Source organism: Myotis nattereri (assembly GCF_964212035.1).
Source record: "Myotis nattereri genome assembly, chromosome: 9".
Taxonomy (NCBI): Eukaryota; Metazoa; Chordata; class Mammalia; order Chiroptera; family Vespertilionidae; genus Myotis; species Myotis nattereri.
Window position 1 is genome coordinate 31695103 of NC_138084.1, and position 24771 is coordinate 31719873.

General features: G+C 39.1%; 1 protein-coding gene across 1 annotated transcript in view; it reads left to right on the forward strand.

Annotated features, from left to right (window-relative positions):
• The window catches only part of SOX6 (SRY-box transcription factor 6), a gene marked incomplete at its 5' end in the record, with an annotated part of 336510 nt that extends 312989 nt beyond the window's left edge, over nt 1-23521 (forward strand). The window contains 3 exons of the mRNA XM_081099613.1: nt 8131-8364; nt 10919-11135; nt 22557-23521. Of these exons, the coding sequence (XP_080955739.1) occupies nt 8131-8364; nt 10919-11135; nt 22557-22860 (755 nt within the window). The 3' untranslated portion in view covers nt 22861-23521. The remainder of the gene's footprint in view (nt 1-8130; nt 8365-10918; nt 11136-22556) is intronic.
• Between the last annotated feature and the right edge of the window lie 1250 nt (nt 23522-24771).

Below are 24771 nucleotides of genomic sequence, written 5' to 3' on the forward strand. Positions count from 1 at the left end.
CAAGGTAGACATTCCCGAGGGGTCCCAGACTGTGAGAGGGCACAGGCTGGGCTGAGGAAACCCTCCCCCCTCCCAGTGCACCACTAGTTTTTTATAAAAGGCATAAAGAACAAATCATACTCTTCAACCCTGGCATCCCTTCTTCTCTGAAGATGAACACTTCATTACCCTAATGATTAAGGTTCTGGCTCAAGCATGAAATGTATTTTTCTGTCAAGTAAATTGCTAGGATAGCCAAATTGGTTACTTTGTTTTGGTTTGTTTTTTTTTACAAGAAGAAATCAAATTTGAATTCTAAGCAGCCATCTTATAATGAAAGTAAGCTCACATTCTGGCAGGAAGCGGGAATGCAAAGTTTGCAGAACTTCCATAATTATAGACAGATAGCTGTCAGCCATGTCTATAACATACTGAATTAGGCCTCCGTAATATTAAGATAGATTTGGTAGGATAAACATGGTGAAACAATCTGATGTGTGTAGTATTAATACCCTTGTTAACTGTTTGTGTCCCTTTCTGAAATTCCTTCATCTTCAACATTTTTGTTTCTGATGCACTCCCTGTCATTATCTATTAACCCAAATAAGGGCCTATCAAATCTATCCAACTCTTTCCAAAATCCCACAGGAGAAAATCAACTATTCTGTTGATAGATTGGAGTAGTCTAAAATACTGTGATTGTCAAGCAACCCAGTGATATATATTCATGTCTCTTTTCATTAATAAGCTTCTTTTCCCTTTTTAATGGTTATTTTTAGAAAAAGAGACCATCTTTTTGAGTTCACAGTGGCCTGAATATACCATACACTCAGGTCAACAGAAAGAATCTTTCCAAAAAGATCACTTTTGTTTGGTTGGTTTTCTGTTTTATTTTCATTCTATCTTTATTTTTAAACTAAGAGTTAAAACAGTTTTATTTTGAATAGTATCCCATTATATGTATATACCACAATTTATTTATTCTCCAATTATTTTCCATTTTTGGTTATTATGAATAAAACTACAATGATGTTCTTACATAAATTTATTCCTTAAAAACTGTTTTCATTTGTTTTGGATGAGTACCTCAGAGTAGAATTGCTGGGTGTATTTTTCTTTATAATAAACTGCCAAACTGTTTTCCAAAATGGTTATGCCAATTCACACCAATACATTAGAGTCCCAGTTGCTCTATCTACCTGCCAATATTTAATGTAGTAAACCATGTTAGCAGGTGGGAAATGGTATATCATTGTTGTTTAAAGTTGCATTTTCTGGATTACTAATAATATGGATTTCCATTTCAAGTGCTCATTGGTCATAACTGTATTTTCTTTTGTGAAGTGTTTATTCCAGACTTCTACACATTTTTAAATGAGATTATTTTTGTTTGTTTGTGTGAAGATCTTTACAACAAAAGAAACCATCAACAAAACAACAAGAAAGTCCACTGCATGGGAGAACATATTTTCCAATGTTATATATTCTTTTTAAATTTTATTTTTATTGATTTCAGAGAGGAAAGGAGAGGGAGAGAGAGATAGAAACATCAATGATGAGAGAGAATCATGATCAGCTGCTTCCTACACACCCCACACTGGGGATGGAGCCCAAAACCCAGCATGTGCCTAACCATGTAATGGAACTGTGACCTACTGGTTCATAGGTCAATGCTCAATTACTGAGCCATGCTGGCTGGGCATGTATATTCTTGATGCAAGGTCTTGTTAGATATGAGCATTGTGAATATCTTTTCCCAATATGTGCTTTGACATTGGTTTCCTTAACAATGATTTTTGATGAGCAGTCTTAATTTTAATGCAATTCATTTTGTCATTTTTCTTGTATATTTCATGATTTATATGCCATATCAAAGAATCTTTGCTATTCCAAGGTCACTAAAATATCCTCCTATTTATTCCTTGAGGATTGTTACAGTTGTTGCTTTGGTTTTGTTATGATTCATCTCGAATTAATGATTGAGTGTAGTATGTGATAAGAGAGCAAGGTTTACTTTTTCCACATGTTTATTCATTTTTGTTATGGTTCTGCAGGTAATTAATTCTCTTAGATTTTATTTTTTTGAAAATGTATTTCACATTTATTTTTGAAACATGTTCACTGGATAAAATTCTGAATTGAGCTTTTTTTTTTTTTTCTTCTTTCAGCATTCTAAAGATGTTCAATAGCCTTCTAGTTTTCATGGTTTCTAATCACCTATTATTTGTATTTTTGTTACCTTGTATGAACTTTTCCCTTTGTCTTTGGTTTTCAGCAGTTTGACTAATGTTTAGGTATGGTTTCCTTTGTATCTATACTGACTGCTTATCTGAATGTCTTGAACCTATAAATTGATGTTTTTCACCCACTTCAGGTAATTTTCGGGCAGTGTTTTTTTCAAATACTTTCAGTTATGGTTCTTCCTCCTCTCTTTTTCTGGAACTCTAGTTACACATATTTTAGAACACTTAATATTGTTCTACAGATAGTTGAGTCTCTTTTTATTTTTTCAGCTTTTTTCCTTAATGTTTTTGAGACTATTCATAATTTCTTTTGATATATTTTCAAGTTCACGGACCCTTTATCTGAACTCCAAACCTCTGTGAAGACTATTCAGTGAATTTTCATCTCAAATATACTTTTCACTTCTAGAATTTCCATTTTTTATTTTATTTCTACGTTGAGCTCTCCCCCTTCTATACTTCCATTATGACAATCTTGTCCTTTAAGTCCTTGAGCATATTTATGATGGATGCTTTAAAGTGCTTGTCTACTCAGTACGCTGAGTCATCTCAGCTACTCTTTCTGTTGACATTTTTTGTTTGTTTGTTTCTGGGTCACATTTTCCAGGTCGTTTGGACAACTAGTAATTTTTATTATGTATTGTACATTGTGGAAACTCTGGTTTTCATTGTCCTCCTTTATTAAGAATGTTAACTTTTGTGTTAGAAGGCAGTTAAATTACTTGCTGATCCTGTTGAAATTGTGGAATAGCTAGAATGAAAATAGAAAGTCAGTCTTAATTGGATAAATGTGTCAGAAGACTCTGTGAAGTCTAGGCAGACTACAGAGTGTCTTCATGGAAAAGCTGTGAGGAAAAAAAAGGATTTCAGTGAAATTCTTTTCTTTCTAGGATTGAATCCTCTCCAGTTTCTTTTTAATTTTGGTAAATCTCCAATGACTTCGAATGGTTGCTCTTTCATATTTTTTTTCCAGAGTTTGTAATTAATATCTGCTTGAGGGTTAGTCTGACATAAGCTATTCTGCCATTACCAGAACTAGATCCCAGAAGAGAATCTTTTGTGCCAACATTTTGCATAGATCACATTCTGTCTGACAAAGTGTAAGTTGTAATGGGCTTGTGTGGTATTTATTCGCCTTATTTTTCTCTATTCCTTTTTTTACTAGTGATCATTGAGACCATTCAGTGGTAATTTCTCATTAAGTTTTCATTTTGATCTCTTCTAGAATATATTTGTTCATGCCTGCTTAATTACCTTAAACAATTCGTGGCTTGGCATTCAAGGATATTTAGCAATCTGGCCCCTGCTTACTTTCCTAATTTCATCTCTTAATATTCTTCTATTTTCTCTATAAGCCCAAGCCATAGCCAGCTTCTTTTTATTCCCCATAACCTACTATGCTTTCACTATAATTCTGTGCCTTCATTCATGCTGATTCTCCAGCCAGGAGTGCTTTTACACCCATACCTGCTGGTAAAATCTTACTCTTCCTTTAATATGCTTTCAAGCACTAATTCCTCTCTGAAGCTTCCTGATATACATCTCTGTCCATTCCAATATCATTCACAGAGTCACTTATCTGCTGTCATAGTATATTAAAATTACCTTTGTTAGTACTTATACTGTTTTGTAATTTTTTCTTTATGTGTCTGTTTTCCTCATGGGACCAAATTTTTTAAAAGTAAGGCACATGTGTTGTTATTCTTTGAATACCTGATCACAATGCTGGGTACACCTAAAAATGTGTCAGAAGTGTTTGCTAAATTAATGCATGCATAAATGATTACCAGGCACATTATAGAACTAGCTAAAGCTCCTCCTTAGTGAGAACTTTATGTATACAAAAGCACACACCAAACACTTACTCATTCACTCACATAACTCTTGGAATTTACCCAGGAAAGGGGCCTCTCTAGGATTAGTTTAGGACCATTGCCATAGGCTATGGTGGTTAAACTGGCCCTCTTTCCAACCCACCTGGAAAAACTCAACATTCTGTCTTCTCTTTAAATCATTTAAATCTCAGATTCCTAAGGAAGTCTTTTCCTTTATAATTTCTATTTTCTCCCCATACACAATCTTTCTTTATCTAACTGAAAGTTTGCCTTTACACAAACTGTGATATGGGAGATGAAGGGCGAATTAATCAATCCAAGCCCCTCGGTGAAGTTGGAGCGAGCAGGAATGCTGGGAGTACAGGGGACCAGTGTGCCTAATGTGGTTCTGTTGACCTCTGGCCTTTCAGCAACTGTCATTTAGGAATGCTTTTGTTGATAATTAAAGACTCTTGGATCAGCTGGAAAGCAGTAGTCCAGGTACATAGCTGTGGTTCTAAGCTTCTTCCAAATGTTTTCCATGAGAAGACACAACATGAATAAATGATCCTCTGCTAGAAAAAGTAAAAGAAGCTGCCTTATAGATTGTGAGACATTCCCTAGGACAATTCCGGATTCCGACACAGAGCATTGGCTATTTCAGGATAAAGTGGCTTTAAAAAAAAACCCTAAAAAACACCTTGATGTTATTTTCAAAAATGAATGAAGCAGTATGAAGTCACACTTGATATGTAGATTTTAAAGTTAATTAGAACAGAACATGGGTTTTAGGCTTTAAATATTCAGACTAATAGCATACCTTTTAAAAACAATCTTTTAGTGTTCTATAGAATTTTTGTTATGTGTTTAAAAGGGCTTTCATAGAATTCATTTTTAAATTTCTGAATTTAATATGTATTTCTATTGTTGCAACAATTATTCTTTAACCATTCTGTTTCATAAAGCAAAGTTTGGGGAAATTAAAGGACACTTTCTAAATATTCTTTTGATTTTGAGGCCTCTTAATACTTTCCTAAAATTCTGATTCTGATCAGATGTTCAGTTTAAAAATGATCTCCCAGGGTAAGTCTCTTCTTCCCAAATCTTGGTTCATAGACATTCCTAGTTTTCCTTAGGATGCCCCATTCCTTTTTTCAGTTTACTCCCCGTGGAAGAGAGAAGAGGAGACAAGAAAAAAGAGAAGTAGGCATTTTCTATTCTATCTTTCCTAATTTTTATTTTATACTCTGTACCATGCTTGGATTTCTGAATTTCCTAGAGCAGTCCTGTGACTCCTAGAAATCTGCTGTGTAATTAATCCAGTGTCAGTGTCATGAGACAAAATGCACTATGGGAGAAAGAGGCAAGGCCAGTGGAGGGCAGTTGATGGGGTAAAACCTGAACCCTCTTCCTTGGAAAAAGGTAAAGGTTAGTAAGATAGAAGAGAGTGGAAAGGATATGCTACGAGTGTGGAATGGACTGAGACAGGGAGAGATGGGGCGTATGTGTGATGTGTCTGGGAGAATCAATTGATCTGGAATAGAAGATCTACTGAAACAGAATCTAAAAATCCACCATGATCCCTGTTAGGTTGTAGGAGATTAAAACATCCTATTCACAATGAAAATACATCTTTTAAATGAAGAAAAGCTGGCTATTTTAGGTTTGTTGGAGGTGGAGAGAAAGCTATGACAATAAGAGCAAATCTCCAATGTCAATCACCTGTGGCATAGTAACTAACTTAGAATAATATTGAAATGTCTTTGCATATGGCATTCTCCACAAGCCCGTCTTCTTTTATGTGTATGCATGCAAGTATATAAATTGCTGCATCCATGTCAGTTGTAAAGTAATGGCATGGAGGGCATCATAAATTACTGGAGTGATCCTCAGGAGAAGACACTGTCGTGTCTGAATGAGTGTTTCACTGCCAGAGTAATGTATGCCTTCATCTGGCCCAGCAGTCAGCATATTGCCCCATGTTGATGGATATTGTCAGCTGGAAGCTACACTACATTTCACTGCACAATAAACATGGCTGTCAAACCCATATAAAGTGAAATCAATTTATCCTGTATGGTCAGTGCATTTTAAATGAAATTAATGTACTGTGGGTATGGTGGCAAAAAGGTAGCATATTAGTTATGCATCTTGGGATCTGAGTCTTTTCATGTAAGGGATCATTCTGTCTAGTAGACCTAAAAGAAGGCCTGTTTATAAAAATGGTTTTGTTTGCAGGATCCTCAGAAAGTGGCCCCTCTGCCCGCCTTCATGTTTGGAAAAGAATTAACACTACCATCCAGTTTGGCCCTTTTATCCTGTCTTTTGTTTGCAACAAACAATGGCTATATTTACCAAATAATAGCGTACTTTATTGTTCTGATTTATTCCTATATCTGACACAAATGAATTTCTGCACAATCAAGGTATCTGGAAATGGAGGAGATGGGCCAAGGATTGATTGAGTCCTGTTGTTCCTGTATAATCAGTCCACTGAGCTGAAAGAATTTACTTTGTCCAGAAAGTAAAAATGTTGGTTTTAATGTATAGTTTGCTTCTAAGCTTTGGGGAGTAGGTTTTCTGCTTTATGCAGTAGAAGTGCTGGCTTGCCGTCTGTCTGTCCAACACTACATTTAACTAGAGAAGCTCTCAATCTACAGGGAGATGTTTCGTCATTGACACATTGTGAAACATGCATCAGTGTGTCATGCTGGTGCATGGAAGCAAGCGGGAGCTATGTTCACTCATTCCATTGATTTATTCAATCATTCATTAATTTAACAAATGTTACTAATTGAAACTCTACATGCCAGGAGGTGCTTTACTGGGACCCAGGCCGGTTCCTGCCATATCCTCAAGGAGCTTTCAATCTAGGTTGTTATTAGACTCACCTTTTCGGAAACTATAACTAATGTCAGGAATTTAGACACAGTTTTGTAGGGGATGTTAAAGAACTACCCTTAAGCAGCAGGAAGATATATCAGGACCCTTGGAGTGCATGCCTTTAGTCTACTACTTTTGCATATGAGTTGAAGACCAAACAATCTTTTACATTAAATAAAGATATACTATGTGGGAAATCCTGGGATACAAGAGGGAGTAAACATAAACACCAGCTTTAGGGGTCTCATATTCCTGGGGATGGAGTAGAAAAATTAGAGAGAGATAGTCACACAGACAAGTAATAACTTTGAAGCATATAGCATAAAGGCAACAAAATGAATGCAGCCTGGAGGCATCATTACAGATGCTGTTCCTGTCCCTTCCCATCTGTCTTAGCTCACGTGCTAATTCTTACTCATCCTCCAGGACTCAGCTTAGATAGGACCTCTCCTAGGGTACTAGCTGGCTGTCCTGTCCGGTGCACTCTCGTAACCCTGTTCTCTTCAGTGTTATAAGCACTTACCTTATATACCATGACAGTTGTCTCTTGGGGTCTGTTGCCCCACTGAACAGTGAGCTACTTAAAAGCAGGGGCTATTTTATTCACCTTTGTATCCCTAGCACCTGGCCTAAAACCTAACTCACAGTAATGGCTCAATTAATATTTTTTATTGACTTAATTAATTCATGAAACACACCACATTTGAACAGGCCTTGAGGGAAGAGTGGGACTTAGTGTGAAGAGTGGGAGAAGGGGCTTCCTTCCAGGCACTGAGAAGACCACTGGCCAAGGCCCAATATTGTGAAAGAGATTCTACTAGGGGGAAAGAGACAGTTTGAAGTGGCTTCAATTTCTGGCAAATGAGGCTAAAATGATAGGTAAGGGTCTGCTCTCAAAGAGAGGAATGTCATCAGGAAAGTTTAGCATAAAATAATGCCCGTCGTTACTTCATCATCACTTGCAACTGATTGTTTTAAAAAATGTACTAGGCGTATAAAAACATGCACCATTCATGCTGCCCATTGTGTCTCTGAGGCCTATGTCAGAAGGGCCTGTGAATTGTCGTTTGAAACTGTCTTCTGCTTCCGAGAGGTCCCTTAAAAGGAAGAGAAGGACCTAGGGAAGGCAGCTGAACCAGGCAGCAAGCTGTTACATGATCCAGATAATAATGCTTTGCACCCGTCTTGTTCTTCCTGCCCTGACATTACAGGAAGTAAAGCAATGAATGGCTCTGCAGCTAAACTACAGCAGTATTATTGTTGGCCAACAGGAGGTGCCACTGTGGCTGAAGCACGAGTCTACAGGGATGCCCGTGGCCGGGCCAGCAGCGAGCCACACATCAAGCGACCAATGAATGCATTCATGGTTTGGGCGAAGGATGAGAGGAGGAAAATTCTTCAGGCCTTCCCCGACATGCATAACTCCAACATTAGCAAAATTTTAGGTGAGTGCAGCCGCTGAGGCTGACCTTCTACCCCATGAATGTCCCAAGAATGGAAAGCAGGGGCACCATTTGATACCTAAGGGAGACTGGTTTGCAGAAGTTAGATATAGCCCAGCAAGCTGCCATGGGAGACTTTGTCACCATCTCTGTGCCCCCTGCCCCAGAAAGTGGCATTTAGCTTTGGGAGTTCTGACATCCACAGGGTGCCAGGGCAGGACTGACTAAAAATGTCTTTTAGAGACAAAACTATTTCTAGGATGTGTTAATACTATGAATTTGGCAACTCTGAGAGGTCACTGCTACACAGCAGTCATGGAGACAAGCTTTATCTCCTCTCCTTATTCAGTCTTCTTAAATTCCTAAGCAACTATGAAACTTGGAAACACGTTCAGAGCCTACGGTTTTAGGCGGTTGTATTCTTGTTCACATGTCCCTCTGAAAGAACTCATCACAGACGTGGGGGTGAGCCCCCACATCGTGTGAAGTTCATGGAGTGCAGAACAGTGCCTCTAATGATAACTTTAGAAGCTGTAAAATAAAACTACATTTACTTTAATACGATGTGACTAGTTCAAATTTCATAGCAGCGAGCTGAACACATTAGACCACAGGGCAGAGGCCCATTTTGCGGTGAATTGCCGGAGTGATCCTCCCGTTTCTCAGGATTAAACTCAAGCCTTGCTCTATTAGTGTAAAGCTTGCCTCGTGCGGATTATACAGTTTGGAATTATTGTGCTCAACATATTGAACATATTTTATTCAACACGCAGCATTACAGTCAACATGTTTCCTCTTTAAAAAGAAAAAACACAGAAGGCACTGTTCTATTTAAGCTGTCAGGATGTGACAAAATCTCCAAGGGAGCCGGCAAAGAAGCCGAAAAACATTCGAGACTTAAACTGTGGTTTTCGTTTTTTAAATGTTTTGTTCAAAAGCAATAAATATTTAACCTGGGTGAATGTCGGTGATCTGGACACACACACATACACATGTTTTGTCACTGTGTAAATAATTTAACTTGATTCTGAGACATTTTGAGGCAGTGACCTCTAAGAAAATTCAAAACATACATGAGATCAAATAGTGGTGAAATGTTAAAATACAAATTTCCCCCCCTTTTTTTCCCCATTTTTCCATTTGAATTTCGCAATGGATAGTAAATGTCGTTACAATTAAATTTATTTTTAGAGTTTCAGAGATATGCATAGAGGTATTATTCCTTCTAATTTAAATACTTTTCAAACCAAAATGCTCCCAGTGCTTACATTAAGTTTGTTCTAATTAATAGACATTCAAAGAAAACCAAGGTTTCCTCTGTACTTAAAGTTTGATATTTAACTTTGAAATTTTTTTTCTTTCTTTTGGCCATTTTAGCAGCAGTATGAGTAAGCTCCCAGATGGGCACAGAACTTCTCTGTTTCCATTTTGGCAGCTGTGGGGAATCTATATTATTGGTGTGCATTCTCTGAAAAAATTATTAAGAATATAGTAAGTGTATTCATTAAAATGTAAACTTTTAAGCACAAGAGCACCAAGCATCCTCTGTTAGCTGGCTTCGAAGCTGCTAGAAGTCAGGGGGACACTGAGGAGCTACCTGCACGGACTTTCCAACATTCACAACAACCAGGAAGGAGCAGGGATGGATGGGCTATTAAAGCAGACCAGGATATTGCTGGCTACAGAGAATATTTGTACAACTTTTCCATTTGTTTATGTATGAAAAATCTCCACTGAAGAATAGCTCCCATCCAGTCAGCACAGCTGTTACCGCTTTATTTGCCAGCGAGACACAAAAATGCAATTTGATACATGTAAAAAAACACATCCCTTCTTCATCAAGTGTTTAGATAATTCTTTATAAACAATATTAGAGGAGTGAATACTTTTGCTTCTTCCTGTATAAACCATATTAAAAATTTTTGTACTTTCATTGGGACAGCTTTGAATGGACGTTTATAGTACTTGAAAATGGTGTATATAATCCCAATGGTACCTTCCGGCTGCAAAATTATCACTTCTTAAGTAGAGTTGAGGCTTTTTCATTACCCTAGGTCAGGGGAGACGGTGTGCACAGTAGGTTATGGTATATGGAGGGATAGCCTATCTGCTAACATCTTATCAAATGATCGCTTTGCTAGAGATGCTTGGAGTGAGAGAGAGGTTTGAGTTTTTGGACCTAAGAATGTTTTTCCTGAGAGCCCTGTCACACTGACAAGAGGCAAGATTAGGTGTTTAACCCTCTGGAGAGAGGCGGGCAGATGGGAGGGGGGATGACTTTGGTGTGGGAGATGACCTTTAAGCAGCAAAAACATGTTTTAAAACAATGCACTTATTGTAACACCATCTTTAAGTTACTTTAAGTTATTGAGGGAAATAATATAATGTATCAAATAAAACTATTCTTTGCTCTATAGTCTAGAAGGCTAGCTGTGGGGCTCAGAGGTATGTGGTACTAGGGGCCACTCAGAGCACAGATGGGAGGTATGCCTAGTTGTATTTGCCAGGAATATGTTACCTTCATCATTTGGGCACTTAAGGTTATTTTTATGTCCAGGGTCTCGCTGGAAATCCATGTCCAACCAAGAGAAACAACCTTATTATGAAGAGCAGGCCCGGCTAAGCAAAATCCACTTAGAGAAGTACCCGAACTATAAATACAAACCTCGACCGAAACGCACCTGCATTGTTGACGGCAAAAAGCTCCGGATCGGGGAGTATAAGCAACTGATGAGGTCTCGGAGACAGGAGATGAGGCAGTTCTTTACTGTGGGGTAAGTGCTCCTGAACATGGCCACCTGGGCTTTCCCTTCCCAGCAAGAAACCACAGCATGGCTACCCGGCAGCTTGTTGGGGATGGAGGTTAGGGGAGGGAGGAGGCTGGGACCTACCGAAGGGGCTTGACTGTGGTCACCTTCATAGTGTCGCAGGCACACCGCCTTCAGCATGGCTCCTGCTCACGTCCAGACCTGCGGCAGGTCACTCCCACCCCATCGCCCCTGTCGTCTCCCCAGCTAACATAAGACGCTCGGTGCCCACACACAAAGTTCCTGGTCGTGTATCTGAGCAGACACATGGGGAGAGAAAATAAAAACTGAACGTAAGAAATCCCCAGAAGCTTTCCAACTTCTCTGGGTGGTGCTTCTGACTCTAATCACAATAGTCTGCTTTTGTTGTGGGATCCACCACAAGATAATTGGCCTTGACATTGGTTAGAGGACCTCATTTCTGGCATAAGATCCAGAACTCCTGTTGCAGTAAATTATTCTGTGGTGGAAACAGTAACAATGTGGATTTTCTTGCTTAAATCAAAAACTAGACATGTTTTTGATATCTTCAAGTCTGATTTCATGTCATTTTGTTTAAAAATTAGGTAATAGATTTCTGGTATAAATTTCGACTTGGCTGACTGGCTGTCTGCATTCAGAAGAGGCCCCTGTAACCACAGTAGTCAGGATAAGTGGGGATGGAGATGCCTGTAGGTCCCAGCACAGCCAGACCCAGAAGTACAGGACGGGGGAGGGGGGAGGGTAAGGGTGGGGGGTGGGGTGGGGGGAGGCTTTCTGGAGGTACCGGCAAGGCAACTGGAATCAGATTGGGAAGACACTTGGGAAAGAATTTGTGAGAGAAAAGTAGAGTAAGTAAAGAGGAAGCTGTATTCACTGTTAACTGGACAGAGAATTGAGGAGCTGTGCAATGCCAGGGAAATAAGAAGAAAAGAGATACCTGGAAAGATAAGTAAAGAGCTTGTTAGATTTAATGACACTCAAAAAATAACCTCATAGAACAAAAAGTTGGTTTTAGAATCCTGTATTTAAAGCATAACATTAATTTGAAATAGTAAAAAATAAAAATAACAACAAAAGAGCCAATGAAAGCAGTCTAGGCGTGATTCTAGATAATGTGCTAGAGTGCTCTGGGAGGAGCCTGAGCTGTGGAGTTGGTGAGATTCAAACCAACTGTGCCATCTACTTGGGCAGTGATTTAACTTCTCTAACCTATTTTCTCATGTGTGAAATGAAACAACAGTACCTATCTCATATGCTTGTTGAAAGGATTCAATGAGGCAGTGCTTTTAAAAGTACTTTATATAGTGCTTACTTAGTACAATACCAATAAAGGTGAATTTCTATCATCATTACTATTAAATGTGGACTTACTATCACAGTAAAACTATACATTACATCACACTCGATAATCAATGAATTTCTTTCCACTGCAGAACCTTTTCCAGTAAAGAGGGGTTTAAGCCACTGTGTTATGTCAGGATTCTAATCTAGTAATAGATGAAGACATGCAAAACAGGATGGTCAGATTCTCCTATATTATAAATGTTTGCATTTTTTAAAATAATGCTTTTAACGCCAAAAGTACAGTGTGGTGTAATTGATCTGTTCACATGCTAACTAGAGGATTTATGAAAAAGAGCAATTCATAGTGCACTTTAGGAAGTATAGTCATATGCAACACAACACAAATTTAAGACCCTGTGATATGTGTTTTCTTTTAATCCTGTCAGTGTATCTCTGAGACTGTACATAATCTCTTTTGAACAGAGAATCAAAAGTTTAAGTTTGAGACCCTTTGTGATTCCCGCCCTTCTCTCAGTCATGTCCCCTGTGTGTCTAGCAATACATAACGAGTCTCTTTCACCACTGTCTGGGAGGCTATCAAAAGTTCCGTTTTAGTTCCCTGGTACTTACTTGAAAATCTGAGATGCAGTAATTCTGCTTAATTTAGTTCCCTTTACCAATGGGTACACTGAAACAGCTCTGGATCAGAATATCTGAACACATAACAATGCTTGTAAAATAGCCAAGCTAAAACATACCGTTCATTGTCTACTATATATTGTGTAGTTGTTTTAGATAGACAAATCACATGGTCCTCTAAAGAAGAGAAAGACACAGAGGCTTCTCGCGGTCCTATGGCTGCTGAAAGGGAGAGAGAACAAAAGTTTAAACCCCATTGCCTCAGAATAAGCCTGTGAGCCCTATTTTGGCACAGTCGTGAGTATGGCTGTGCTATTTGAGAAAGAGCTGCTAGAAGCTAGAGAAACTAAGATCATTGGCTGTGGTGTGTGGTGGCATAAAAGAAGCTTTAAAATAAAGAGAGTAAGGATCCTGATTTGGGTCATGGGGGAGTTTCTTTATGGAAGCATCATTTTAGCCTGGGGATGGGCTATAGATGTGCCAGCAATGACCAGTGGATATCACATTCTTTAATCCTCAAAGCTGAATATTTTCTCCTGCCAAGCTTGGTCATACTTACTACATAAAGCCAGGTATTATTTCCACTTAAAGAACTGTATTCTCTTTTAGGTAGTTGTATTTGATAGATTATTCACTCCCTGGGGTTCAGCTTTGGAAATTGGTCTTCATTTAGATGTGATGTTGTTACAAAAGGGAAAAACAAACAAGAAATTGAAACATTGCTATTGACTTATTGAGGGAATGGGTAAGATCAATATTTATTGCTGATTTTGAAAAAACATGCATAACTTTCAAGCCAATAAAATTTTGTTCAATGTGGTCATGCATTTTACTGATGATACAAATTAGAAGGTCAGAGAATTAGGTTGTTTTTTCACTTAGCTGTTATGAAATGAATTTATTAATATGAAATGGAGTAAAGCTAGCTCTTGGATTTAATACCCTTGATTGACAGGTTAAGTACCAGAATTTTGTAATAATTCTGATAAGAGTACTGTTAATGTTGAAATGATATTCATTAGGGTACATATAGTTACAATGCTGTCTTTTCCCAAAGAACTATGGCCAAATGTACCTCCATTTGAAAATCATTCAATAATTTACCATGAACTAATAGAAGATTATGTAGATATTATAAGATATTCAATTTGAGGCTATTTTTGAATAATAATATTGGTAAATTATTGACTACTTATCACATGCGATATACTGTGCTCAGGGATTATACAGACCATTGCAAATACAACAGATTTACAAAATCCTCACAATGGAGTTGGAAAACATGATGTTCAGAGATGTTAAATAATTTGTCCAAGGCCACACAGCTAGTAAATTGCAGAGTTAAGATTTAAACCAGGCATACGTGAATGTGAAACATATGTCCTTTTCACCATTACACATACCTCGCAATTAGAGCCTACAAATTGTTTAGAGGTTGTATGTGTAGTGGTTAAGAACATCAATTCTGGAACCAGACTATTCCAGCTCAAATACTAGATGTGCTTCTTCCTGGCTCCAGAAACTAAGGCAGAGTGATCTTTATGCCTCTGAACTCTCCACTTGCCAAACTTACTTAAACTCTCTGTATCTCAGTTTGCCATGTATAGAATGGTGATGACAAGTGTACCTACAACATGGGACCCTTCTGAAGACTGAATAACTAAGTATATCTAAAGTGCTTAGAACAGTTTCTGTCAAAGAGTAAGCCCCAAATTAGAGTAAACATAATTATTCTAGAAAAATAATGCTATGCGCCAGGTATATATTTTATAATATAAAGAATTGCAGTCTACTGCCTTATGCTATATGCAATTTGAACATTTACCCTTTTGACCTTAATTCTAAAGAGGTCTAATCAAACCTATAAGAGACTTATAAATATAATTGATTAGCATAGACAAGCCATACTTATTTTCAGTATTGGTCTTCTGTAAAGAAAGCGGGATTAGAATAAGTAAGGTAGAAAGATTGCTTTTATTTCCACTCCTTTATGCACTATCAACTATAGAAATGTATAATGTGTGGGTTTATCTTCTAATGAAACAGACTTGGTTGCCTTCATTTATAGATGCTGTAAAGGACTGAAGGTTCAGCAAACAAGAGAGCTTTGCCAAAATAAATATGTAGTTCCTTTGCAATTGGCAAAGCTAGGCTATACTCTAGAAATATTCCGGTGATTTGGAAACCATGCAACTATGCTGGATTTTATCAGGGTCAGGTTGGACTCTCTCAGGGTCAGCTTATACTCGTTACCTAGGCTGGCATGTGAGCGTTTTTAGCCATCTCTGCTCATATAAGTTGCATGAGCTGCATGTGTATACTTTTACAAACATCTGCAACTTTGGTTTTGATGTGCACATTTATTATTTGTAAAGCTTCCAATACTTACCAGTTATTCCTGTTTGTGAAATTTGCAGTGTTTGAATTTTGACTTTGCAATTGATCTGTAAAGGAAGGAAAAATGCTCTTTAGGAAAGTAATTTCCAATAGACAAAGCTTGAGCATACTGGCTGGATTTTCCATTTTGCTAATTGATTAGTCAGTCAATTGGTAAGGGCCTATTTGAAACTAGCACTGTTCCAAGCACTGTACTAAATTGATATAATACATGAGGCATTAATTCTGTGAGCTTTCAGAGAATGCTATAGATAGATAAGCCAGATACATACATGAATAGATGAGCAAATAATAATTGTTATATGCACACACAAAATATATATTGCATAGTGCTACACATAATGTATAATGAATTATAAATTTTTATAGAAATAGCAAGTATAGCTCAGCGGAGGAGAGATTACTATACATTAGGGCCAACTATGGGTCATCCTTGAGGAAGAGGGCTTGAGGTTTGGGTAGGCTCAGCCTGGTAGAAAGTAGGGATAGAGATTTATATTTAATGTGAAGGAGAATATGAATGCATGGGATGGGGGAATATGGAAATGTTCAATAATAAAGAAGAAAGCTAGGAATTTCCCTGGCAGTAAGACAAGTAAAGACAAGTAAGATAGATAGGGTGGAGCAATATTTTGGAAAACCTTGAAATCTAGGCGTCTTCAACTATAAATAGCTACGTTCACATAATTTTTTAGTCTCTTTTTATAACAACAGTGAGATAGAAAGACCATTGTGACAGTTAGCTTATGCTTTCACAACCATAGAATCAGTGGAAACTTGGAAGGGGTCTCAGAAGTCGTATAGTTCAAGCAGCCAGCCATTGTAGGAATCCACTCTGAGTTATGCTCAAACTCTTTGGTACCAGAGAGCTCACTGCTTCCCAAAGGAACTAGTGTCTGTGGAATATCTCCTAATGCTAGAAAGTTCTTTTCTTTTACCTGAGTCTTAATCTGCCTTTTGGCTACTTCGTAGGTTAGTTCTATTCCTTTTCTTTGTTCTCTTCTAGAACAAATCTTTTCTTTAGGAACACAATCATTCAAGCATCTAAAGATGGTTATATTCACATCCCTTCTTCAGCACCTTCTCTTTCATATATCTAGTCTCATTACATGTTATCTTTTCTACATTAGGTTAGCCATTTTTTTCATTTGTTTTCCCTCTCATTCACTAGCCCATTCATTCATTCATTCATTCATTCATTCATTCATTCATTCATTCCATGTATTCAGAAGATTTTTATTGAGCACCTCCTAGGTTCCAGGTATTGTCTAAGCTCTGGAGCTATATCAGTGAAAATGCCCATCCTCATGAAGCTTTCATTCTAGTGGGAGAAGTCAGAGAATCAATCAACAAGTGAATAAATAAATAACAGATAGTAATAAGTATCTTAGAACAAGGTAAAGTAGGAAAAGGGGTAGGGTGTTTCAAACTGCAGAGTGCAATGTTAGACAGAGTGGCTACAGCAAACCTCACTGAGAAGATGAAACTTGAACAAAGACCTGAGGAGGTGAGGGAGCAAGCTGTGTAGATATCTGTGAGAAGACCTGGACAGAGACAGCGGCAGCTGCGAAGGTCTTGAGGAAAGGCTGTGATTGGCTTGTTTAGGAAATAATGAGGCCAGAGTGATAGGAGCTGAATGAATAGGTGAGAAGAAGAATAGATGTCAGAGAGGTAATAGGGGCCCAAATTGTGAAAGGACTTTTTGGCCATTGTGAAGATACTTAATTTGCCTCTGAGTGTGATGGAAAGGCACTGAAGGGTTATATTCAGAAGAGTACTATGATCTGACTCAGGCTTAAAAAAGATCACTCTGTCTACTGCATTTAGTATTGTATGAAGGGCCATGGCCTGAAATGGCCAGGCTCTTACAACAAACCAGATTAGAGTTGATGGTGGCTTGGACCAGGTTTATAAGGGTGAAGGTGACAAGAAGTGGAGAGATTCTGGATATATTACTGAGAGTGGACTGATAGGATTTGCTGATGAATTGCATATAGGTTTGAGAGAAATATGATGACCAAGGATTGGCCTGAGCAAACAGATAGCTGAAGTTACCATTAACAAAGATCAGAAAGGCCGTGAGATCAGATATTTGGAAGCATGATCAGGAGTTTAGTTTTATACCTATAAGGTTGAGATGGCATTTTGATATCCAATAATAATAATAATAATAATAATAATAATAATAAGTTTTACATATAAAACACTGGCATTTAGGAATATAGTGCTTACTATAGATGTAAATTTGAGAGTTGTCAGCACACATAATATTTAAAGCTACAGAATTGCACAAGATCACCAAGAAAATGAATTTAGACTGAAAAGAGAAGAGGTTTAAGGATTGAGTCCATGGGTACTTCAGTGTTGAGATGTCAGCAAGATGAGGAGGATGCATCAAAGATTAGATGGAGCAGCTAATGAGACAGGAAGAAGACTGGGAGGGTAGTCTTGGAAGACAAGTGAATAAAGTATTCCAGCAAAGAGAAAAGTGATTCACTGTATCATATGCTGCTCATGGCATAAGTCAAGTAAGGTGACTTTTGAATTTAACAGTGCAATGTGCCGAGCCGGCATGGCCATAGGTGAACCTGAGCTCAGGTCCTTGTTCCCCATACTCAAGCCCCACGCTGGGCACCATATGTGCTGAGCCAGCACAGCCAGGTTCGGTGAGCCTGAGAGGGGGTGGTAAAAGATTGAGAAAAGACAGACAAAAGAAGAATGCTGGGCCTGGGTGGGGCACTGTCCTCTCTGATGGAGAGCTAGTGACAGCACCACGGCCTGTGACTGAGTCTTTATTTTATAGCCAGATTCTTCGAGGCAAAGTAAGGGCGTGGTCAGGATGTTTACCATGTTCTTGTGGGTTTCAAATCTACTCAATTACATGCACCTGATCAAGCTTTGTTTACTTGCTGCACCTCTCGCAGCCCATATCACTTAGCCACATGGGGCTACAGCAGGGGTGGGCAAACTTTTTGACTCGAGGGCCACAATGGGTTCTTAAACTGGACCGGAGGGCCAGAACAAAAGCATGGATGGAGTGTTTGTGTGAACTAATATAAATTCAAAGTAAACATCATTACATAAAAGGGTACAGTCTTTTTTTTTTTTTAGTTTTATTCATTTCAAACAGGCCGGATCCGGCCCGCAGGCCGTAGTTTGCCCACGGCTGGGCTACAGGTTCGGACCATAAGGTCAAGCTTACAACTATAGCCTTTGGCTGTAATTGTGTCCTTTCATTAGTCCCAGGCTTGAACCTGTCCAATCGCTGTAGCCGCTCTCCACAGTGTGATCGTTGGCAGTGTGACCTTTTCAAGCTCTGTCTCAGTGGAGTATTGGGAGTGATAAAAGTGGCTTTAAGAAAGAATTGAGTAGAAGAAATGGAGAGAGTGAATATATACAGTCTTTTAAAGAGTTATGCTTAAAAGGGGATTAGAGAAACAGAGTAGTAGCTGAAAGGGGATGTCAATCAAGAAACAGTGTTTGGGTTTTTTGTTTGTTTGTTTTAAAGCAGGGGAGACTATGTATGGCATGTTTACGTGCTAATAGGAATGATCCAGGAAAGGTGGAAAATTGATAATGTGGGGAGATACAGCTGCTGGAAAGAGGTCCCTAGAACAAGAGCAGATAGATTCAGCGCACAAGCACATTGGATTATGAATTGATCCCAAATACAGGAAGGCATGAAGAGAATTAGGGGCATAGACAGGTAGCAGATAATGTGATGACGGGAGCTTGTGAAAAGTTCCTTCTGATTACTTCTAATTTTCCCATGAAATGGAAAGCTAAATCAACTGAGGGTAGGGATGGGGAGGAGAAGTTAAGAAGGTATGAAACCATTATCTAGCAGAGTAGAAGAAAGAGTGCAAAATGATGGCTGAACAGCACCAGAGGTCAAGGTCAAGTTCATGGTCATGAACTTAGAGACTAGTACGCATGGCAGTGTGCTTTCCCAGCCAATTTCCGCTGAGTGGTGTAGTCACAGAGTTGCCAGAGAGTGAAAGTTTTCCCAGGTAATAATGTAGAAAGTATCTGTGTGATAGAGAGACTAATTGCAGCACTTATATTGGGTGAAGAATAAATAAATATCAAATAGTAATAAGTATGGTGAGGACACAATGGAGGGAGGGACAATGAGCATTGATTAAAGATTCAAGAAATTGTTGATCCTTGAGGGGTGGGAGAATTGTTGAACTGGGGAGTAGAGGAAGAAACTGGAAAGATGCGGTGGTCAGAGAGTGGGATGTTTAAAATTGAGGTCAAGGAGAGGTTGTAGTTGGAAATGACAAGGTCTGCCGTATGACATGAGAGTGAGCAACTGATACAGGCAGGGGGTCAGACCATCAGAGTGTAGAGAAGTTCAAGAAACTGAGACAGCAATGTGTCAGAATGATCATCTGTGTGGAGAGTAAGTCATCAAGAATTAGGCAGGGGTAATGTTGGAGAGAGGGCCACAGTGAACCAAGACCTGACATCTGTAAGGCATGAGGGGCGATGGCCAGGCAGAAAGTAGATAGGTCAGTGGGTGACATCGTCTAGTATCACTCAACCACCCAAGCTTTTGAATATTATATGCATCTTGCTCCAGAAAATAAGCTGTACAGGTGTTTTATTTGTCTGTTGACTTGTTTTTAGTGACCCATTACCAACTTATAATGTCCAAATACTGTTCAATATGTGAAACCCACTTAAAAGAATTTGATTCTGATTCAAATTGCTCAGTATCTTTCTGGTGTGTGAGCTTGCCTTTCTTGCCCCATGCTCAACATTCAGGAGAGCATTCATGACATAGGAAGCGCTCGCCTCCTGGCTGTGGGATTTGGGTGGCCTTGGACAAGCAACTTAAACTCCCCGAAACTTAATTGGTTACTTCATCTGTGAAAGAGGGCTTATTGTGAAGGCTAATTGTGACGATTAAAGAAGATAACGTGAAAGCATTTAAGCATAGTCCCCAGCATAGGAGCTTAATTCAAATTTTATTTGGCAGAGCTAAAATTTGATATTTTGAGTTAAAAACACTGCAAAAAAAAAAATGACCACCTAGTCTTGGTGAAAAGAAAATGTCCTTTGTGAAAATGAAGTGTGCTCTCCACTAGCTCATGTATTGTATGTAATGTGTTTACAGATTAGCCCACCAAATTGGGAATTCTGTAAAATGGGTTTACTGTTGCAGTGAAAGATTTTTCTACACACTCATTATGTGATTAAGGCAAAATTATTTGTATTGCAATTATCCAAATTCAGTAAAATGTTTAATGAGGCATTCACTGCCTTGGGCAGGTTGGCATAACAGTATATTAGTGTTTATTTGCCCAAAACTTAGGAAGCAGAAATGTACTGTTTTCAGAATGTGGTTCTTTAAGAGGGAAATCAGTATTTTATGAGATGTTTCTAAACATAGATTTAGATTTCTCTATCATCTTCTCCTTCGGGCATTTAAAAATTCACCATGAGCATCACAGAGAGTGGATCAATAACAGGTGCTTAGTGTCAGCGGGATAACAACAGGATCAATAGGAATTGGGAATTTTTATGATACAGAAGCATGGTGCCTTGTATATCTATAAAGGAAAGAGTGATGGAATCTAAGTCAGGTGACCTCAGTTCATAGGACTCTGCTGGTAGGCCTTGTTTTCTCCATCTGAAAAGTGAGCATAATAGTACCTCATGGGGCTGCCATGGTAATTGAATGAGGCAATAGATGAGAACAGATATTATATATATTATGTTAGTCAGTGGTGAGGGATCATTATGATGCCTTCTAGGGAATGAAAGAGTTTGTTAAAGATAACATCATCAGATATCTCACAGAGTGATTCTAGGCCATTTTCATTATTTCTCCTCTGCTAGGATGGAAGGTACGCAGGCCTTTTTGAGAAAATTATGCTCCTCTGGACATGTTGAAGAATAGCTGGGAACCAAGCTAATTCATTGATTCAGGGTACTTTCCTTTGACACTGAGGTGGACAGAAAGCTTCAATGATAATGTGGAGGGTCAATAAGAATCATTTAAGTGATGGACTGACCTGAAGCCATGAGTATTAGAAGGTGAAAGGACCTTTCACGACTCCCCTGACCCCAGCTTTTATAAATATATGGAAACTGAGGCTCAGAAAGGATAGTTACAGTAACATTTTGAAATAAATTTAAATTATAATCACTGCACATTAAGACTGTGAAAACTTGGTGACTGTTGCATCCATGAGAATGATGTTTCAGCCGTAGCCTCTGAACGAGGTTAATCCTTTTGACCTTTTATAGTGACTCAAGGACAATTGAGACAGAGAGCCATGTCTCCCTGCAGACTGAGCTTCCAAAGGGTCTGGTTGTTTATTTTAACTAGAGGAACATCGTGATGGAATGACCTGTTGTGACCAGGCCTTGGCCCCTGCTGGGTTCTAGGATGAGGCAGTCAATGTGTGTCATTCTGTTAAGTGGCAGAACTCTCGCTGCTCTTCACTTCTGACTCCTCCAACCCCAGCTCCAGCCCAGGGCCTCTGGAGTAATGACATCCAAGATCCTTCCTCAATTAGGAAAATAGAAGCTCCTTGAAAGAGTTTCCCTACAAGTTCTGCCACAGAAGTAAATAGACATTTGCATGGATACTAAATCTATGCTTTGTTAAATCTGACTCTTTGGGACCCACCAGATCCTTTTTCATCTTGATCTTTCCTCTGTACAGTTCTCAACTCCACTTAACAGTGTCATTATAATATGTCTCATGTCACCAGTCTACTTTTCTTAATGTTCTGAGAGAATCTTAAACAACAACCTCACATGTAACTTTATGGAATTATTCCAGCTGTTACCCAAGCTTTGCCAAATTTGTGATGTTATAAGTACCCTGCTTTTATGTAGCAAAAACATCAATAAATCGCTCCATTGTATTGCTTAACCCGCAACCATTGCATCAGAGAGATTCACAGGACTCCTCCAGGGAACACCTTTGTCACATTTTGTCATTTGCTTAGAATGTCAAACAGGGCCCTCTTTTGGCACACATGGGGGATGACTCTCAATGCCACACAGAAGAGCATATATATAAAAATATTTCCCCCTGTTTTATTTTACTTTTCTGAATCTATACAGGCAACAGCCTCAGATTCCAATCACCACAGGAACAGGTGTTGTGTATCCTGGTGCTATTACTATGGCAACGACCACACCATCACCTCAGATGACATCTGACTGCTCTAGCACCTCTGCCAGCCCAGAGCCCAGCCTCCCGGTCATCCAGAGCACTTATGGCATGAAGACAGATGGCGGAGGCCTAGCTGGAAATGAAATGATTAATGGAGAGGATGAAATGGAAATGTATGACGACTATGAAGATGATCCCAAATCAGACTATAGCAGCGAAAATGAAGCCCCAGAAGCTGTCAGTGCCAACTGAGGAGTATTTGTTTGCTGAATTAAAATACTCTGACATTTCATCTCCCCTTCCCCAACAAAAAGTTCTTAAAGAGCCCGCATGCATTTGTGGCTCCACAATTACATCAGCAGAATGGTCTTAATTATTTTGTAAAGTGTGAGACAGATTAAGTTTTCCCTGATTTTTCATGAACTTGAGTTTTTTGTCGTTATTGTTATTGTTGTTGTTGTTTTTTAAATTTAGGTGAAGACATATTAAATATGAGACACCAGGACTTGAAAACTTATCTCAACCCATAGCTGTCTTACAAGTCTTATATTTTTGTCTTACTTTTTTTTTCTTTTGGATGTTGATAAAGGTTTAAGTTACTGTTTTAGATGGGGTTAAACATTCTCACTCAGGTATGCTGTGCCGGCCTACAGGTTGTGAATGTGTTTTTATTCTGAATTACTTTAGAAAATAACTGAGGATTTCATTTTGTGAAACAGAACAAGTCCACGGCGTGTGCAGCTGCATGTAGAGCATATTCAAAAGGCCTCAGAATTCCATGTGTCCATGTGTAGAGTTAAACTTTGAATGTGCCAAACTTTTTCATCACTTTTGAATCTTAATATTTTGAAAAGTCTTAAAGGAGACACTGCAAAGTCTTAGACAATCTTTGGCATCTTAAAATAAAATAGCAAACCAGACATTTTTTTTTCCAGAAAAATGGTAAAGTACTCAGGAATCTGGAGACAAGATATTGAAAGGAATGAACAAGGTTGCCACAGTGCATGTACCCAATCGTGTTTGCCTCTTGACGTGCCATCAGTGTGTGACGTGTATATGACGTGTGCACACCAGAGCGATCACCACACCAGATACCGACATGGTGGTCTCCTCTGCCCGAGACCACCTCTCACTACATCCATCATCCCTTTGCCTTTAACCCTGACATTCAGTCTTAACACATTTTTTTCTTAAATAATTTATTCATTCCAGAATGTCAAGGGTCCACTTACTATTTATTTTTTAAAAAATTGTTGGTGGCATTAATTTAATAATTCTTGTTTTTCACCTTCCTTCCCCGAAGAACTTTTCAGCCCTTCCACCTCCTTCTCCTGCTAGATACAAAAGATGTACATAGTGATTCTGTCCCCAGAGCATCTGGAAGCATTTCTGAAACAAGGTACTATCAAATACCTTCGTATAGTTTTTAAACATGAGTGTGTATCGCGCTGCAGGGCTGTGTATTTGGATACAGGTGCAGAGTCTTACACTTCAACAGCTAGGCCCCTGAGGTTCGCTGTGACCCCGAGTCTCTTGCCAGAATTTCCCCCTAAGTCAGCTCAGCGGCAAGTGGTAGGATCTGCCTTCACGGCATTTGCCCTGAATGTCACTCAGCAGCAAGGGTCAGCAGCACGCGTCAACGGTGGTGACTCCCAGCAGAGAAGTCCCGCAGCCAAACCTACAGCCCAAGGCTGGGGGCCATGGAGGAGGCCACAGTGATGCTGTCACGGGCTGGCATCTTTACACTGAGTTGCCTTGTCCAATCTGGCCCATTTAGGGAACTCTTTGCAAAATCCCCAGGATGCAAGAAGCCACAAGACAGCCTCTATGAAAAGACAGAGGTGGAGAGTCATGATACATCCAGAGGGTGAAAGAAAACCTTAAGGAAGGAGAAGGAGGGGAAATACATTCTCTACAGGGGATGTTCCCACTGTTAACTCTGGGAAAGATCACTCCTGGGGCAGCAGAGTTCCTCGGGCTCATGTCCTCTTGTCCAATCTGGCCCATTTAGGGAACTCTTTGCAAAATCCCCAGGATGCAAGAAGCCACAAGACAGCCTCTATGAAAAGACAGAGGTGGAGAGTCATGATACATCCAGAGGGTGAAAGAAAACCTTAAGGAAGGAGAAGGAGGGGAAATACATTCTCTACAGGGGATGTTCCC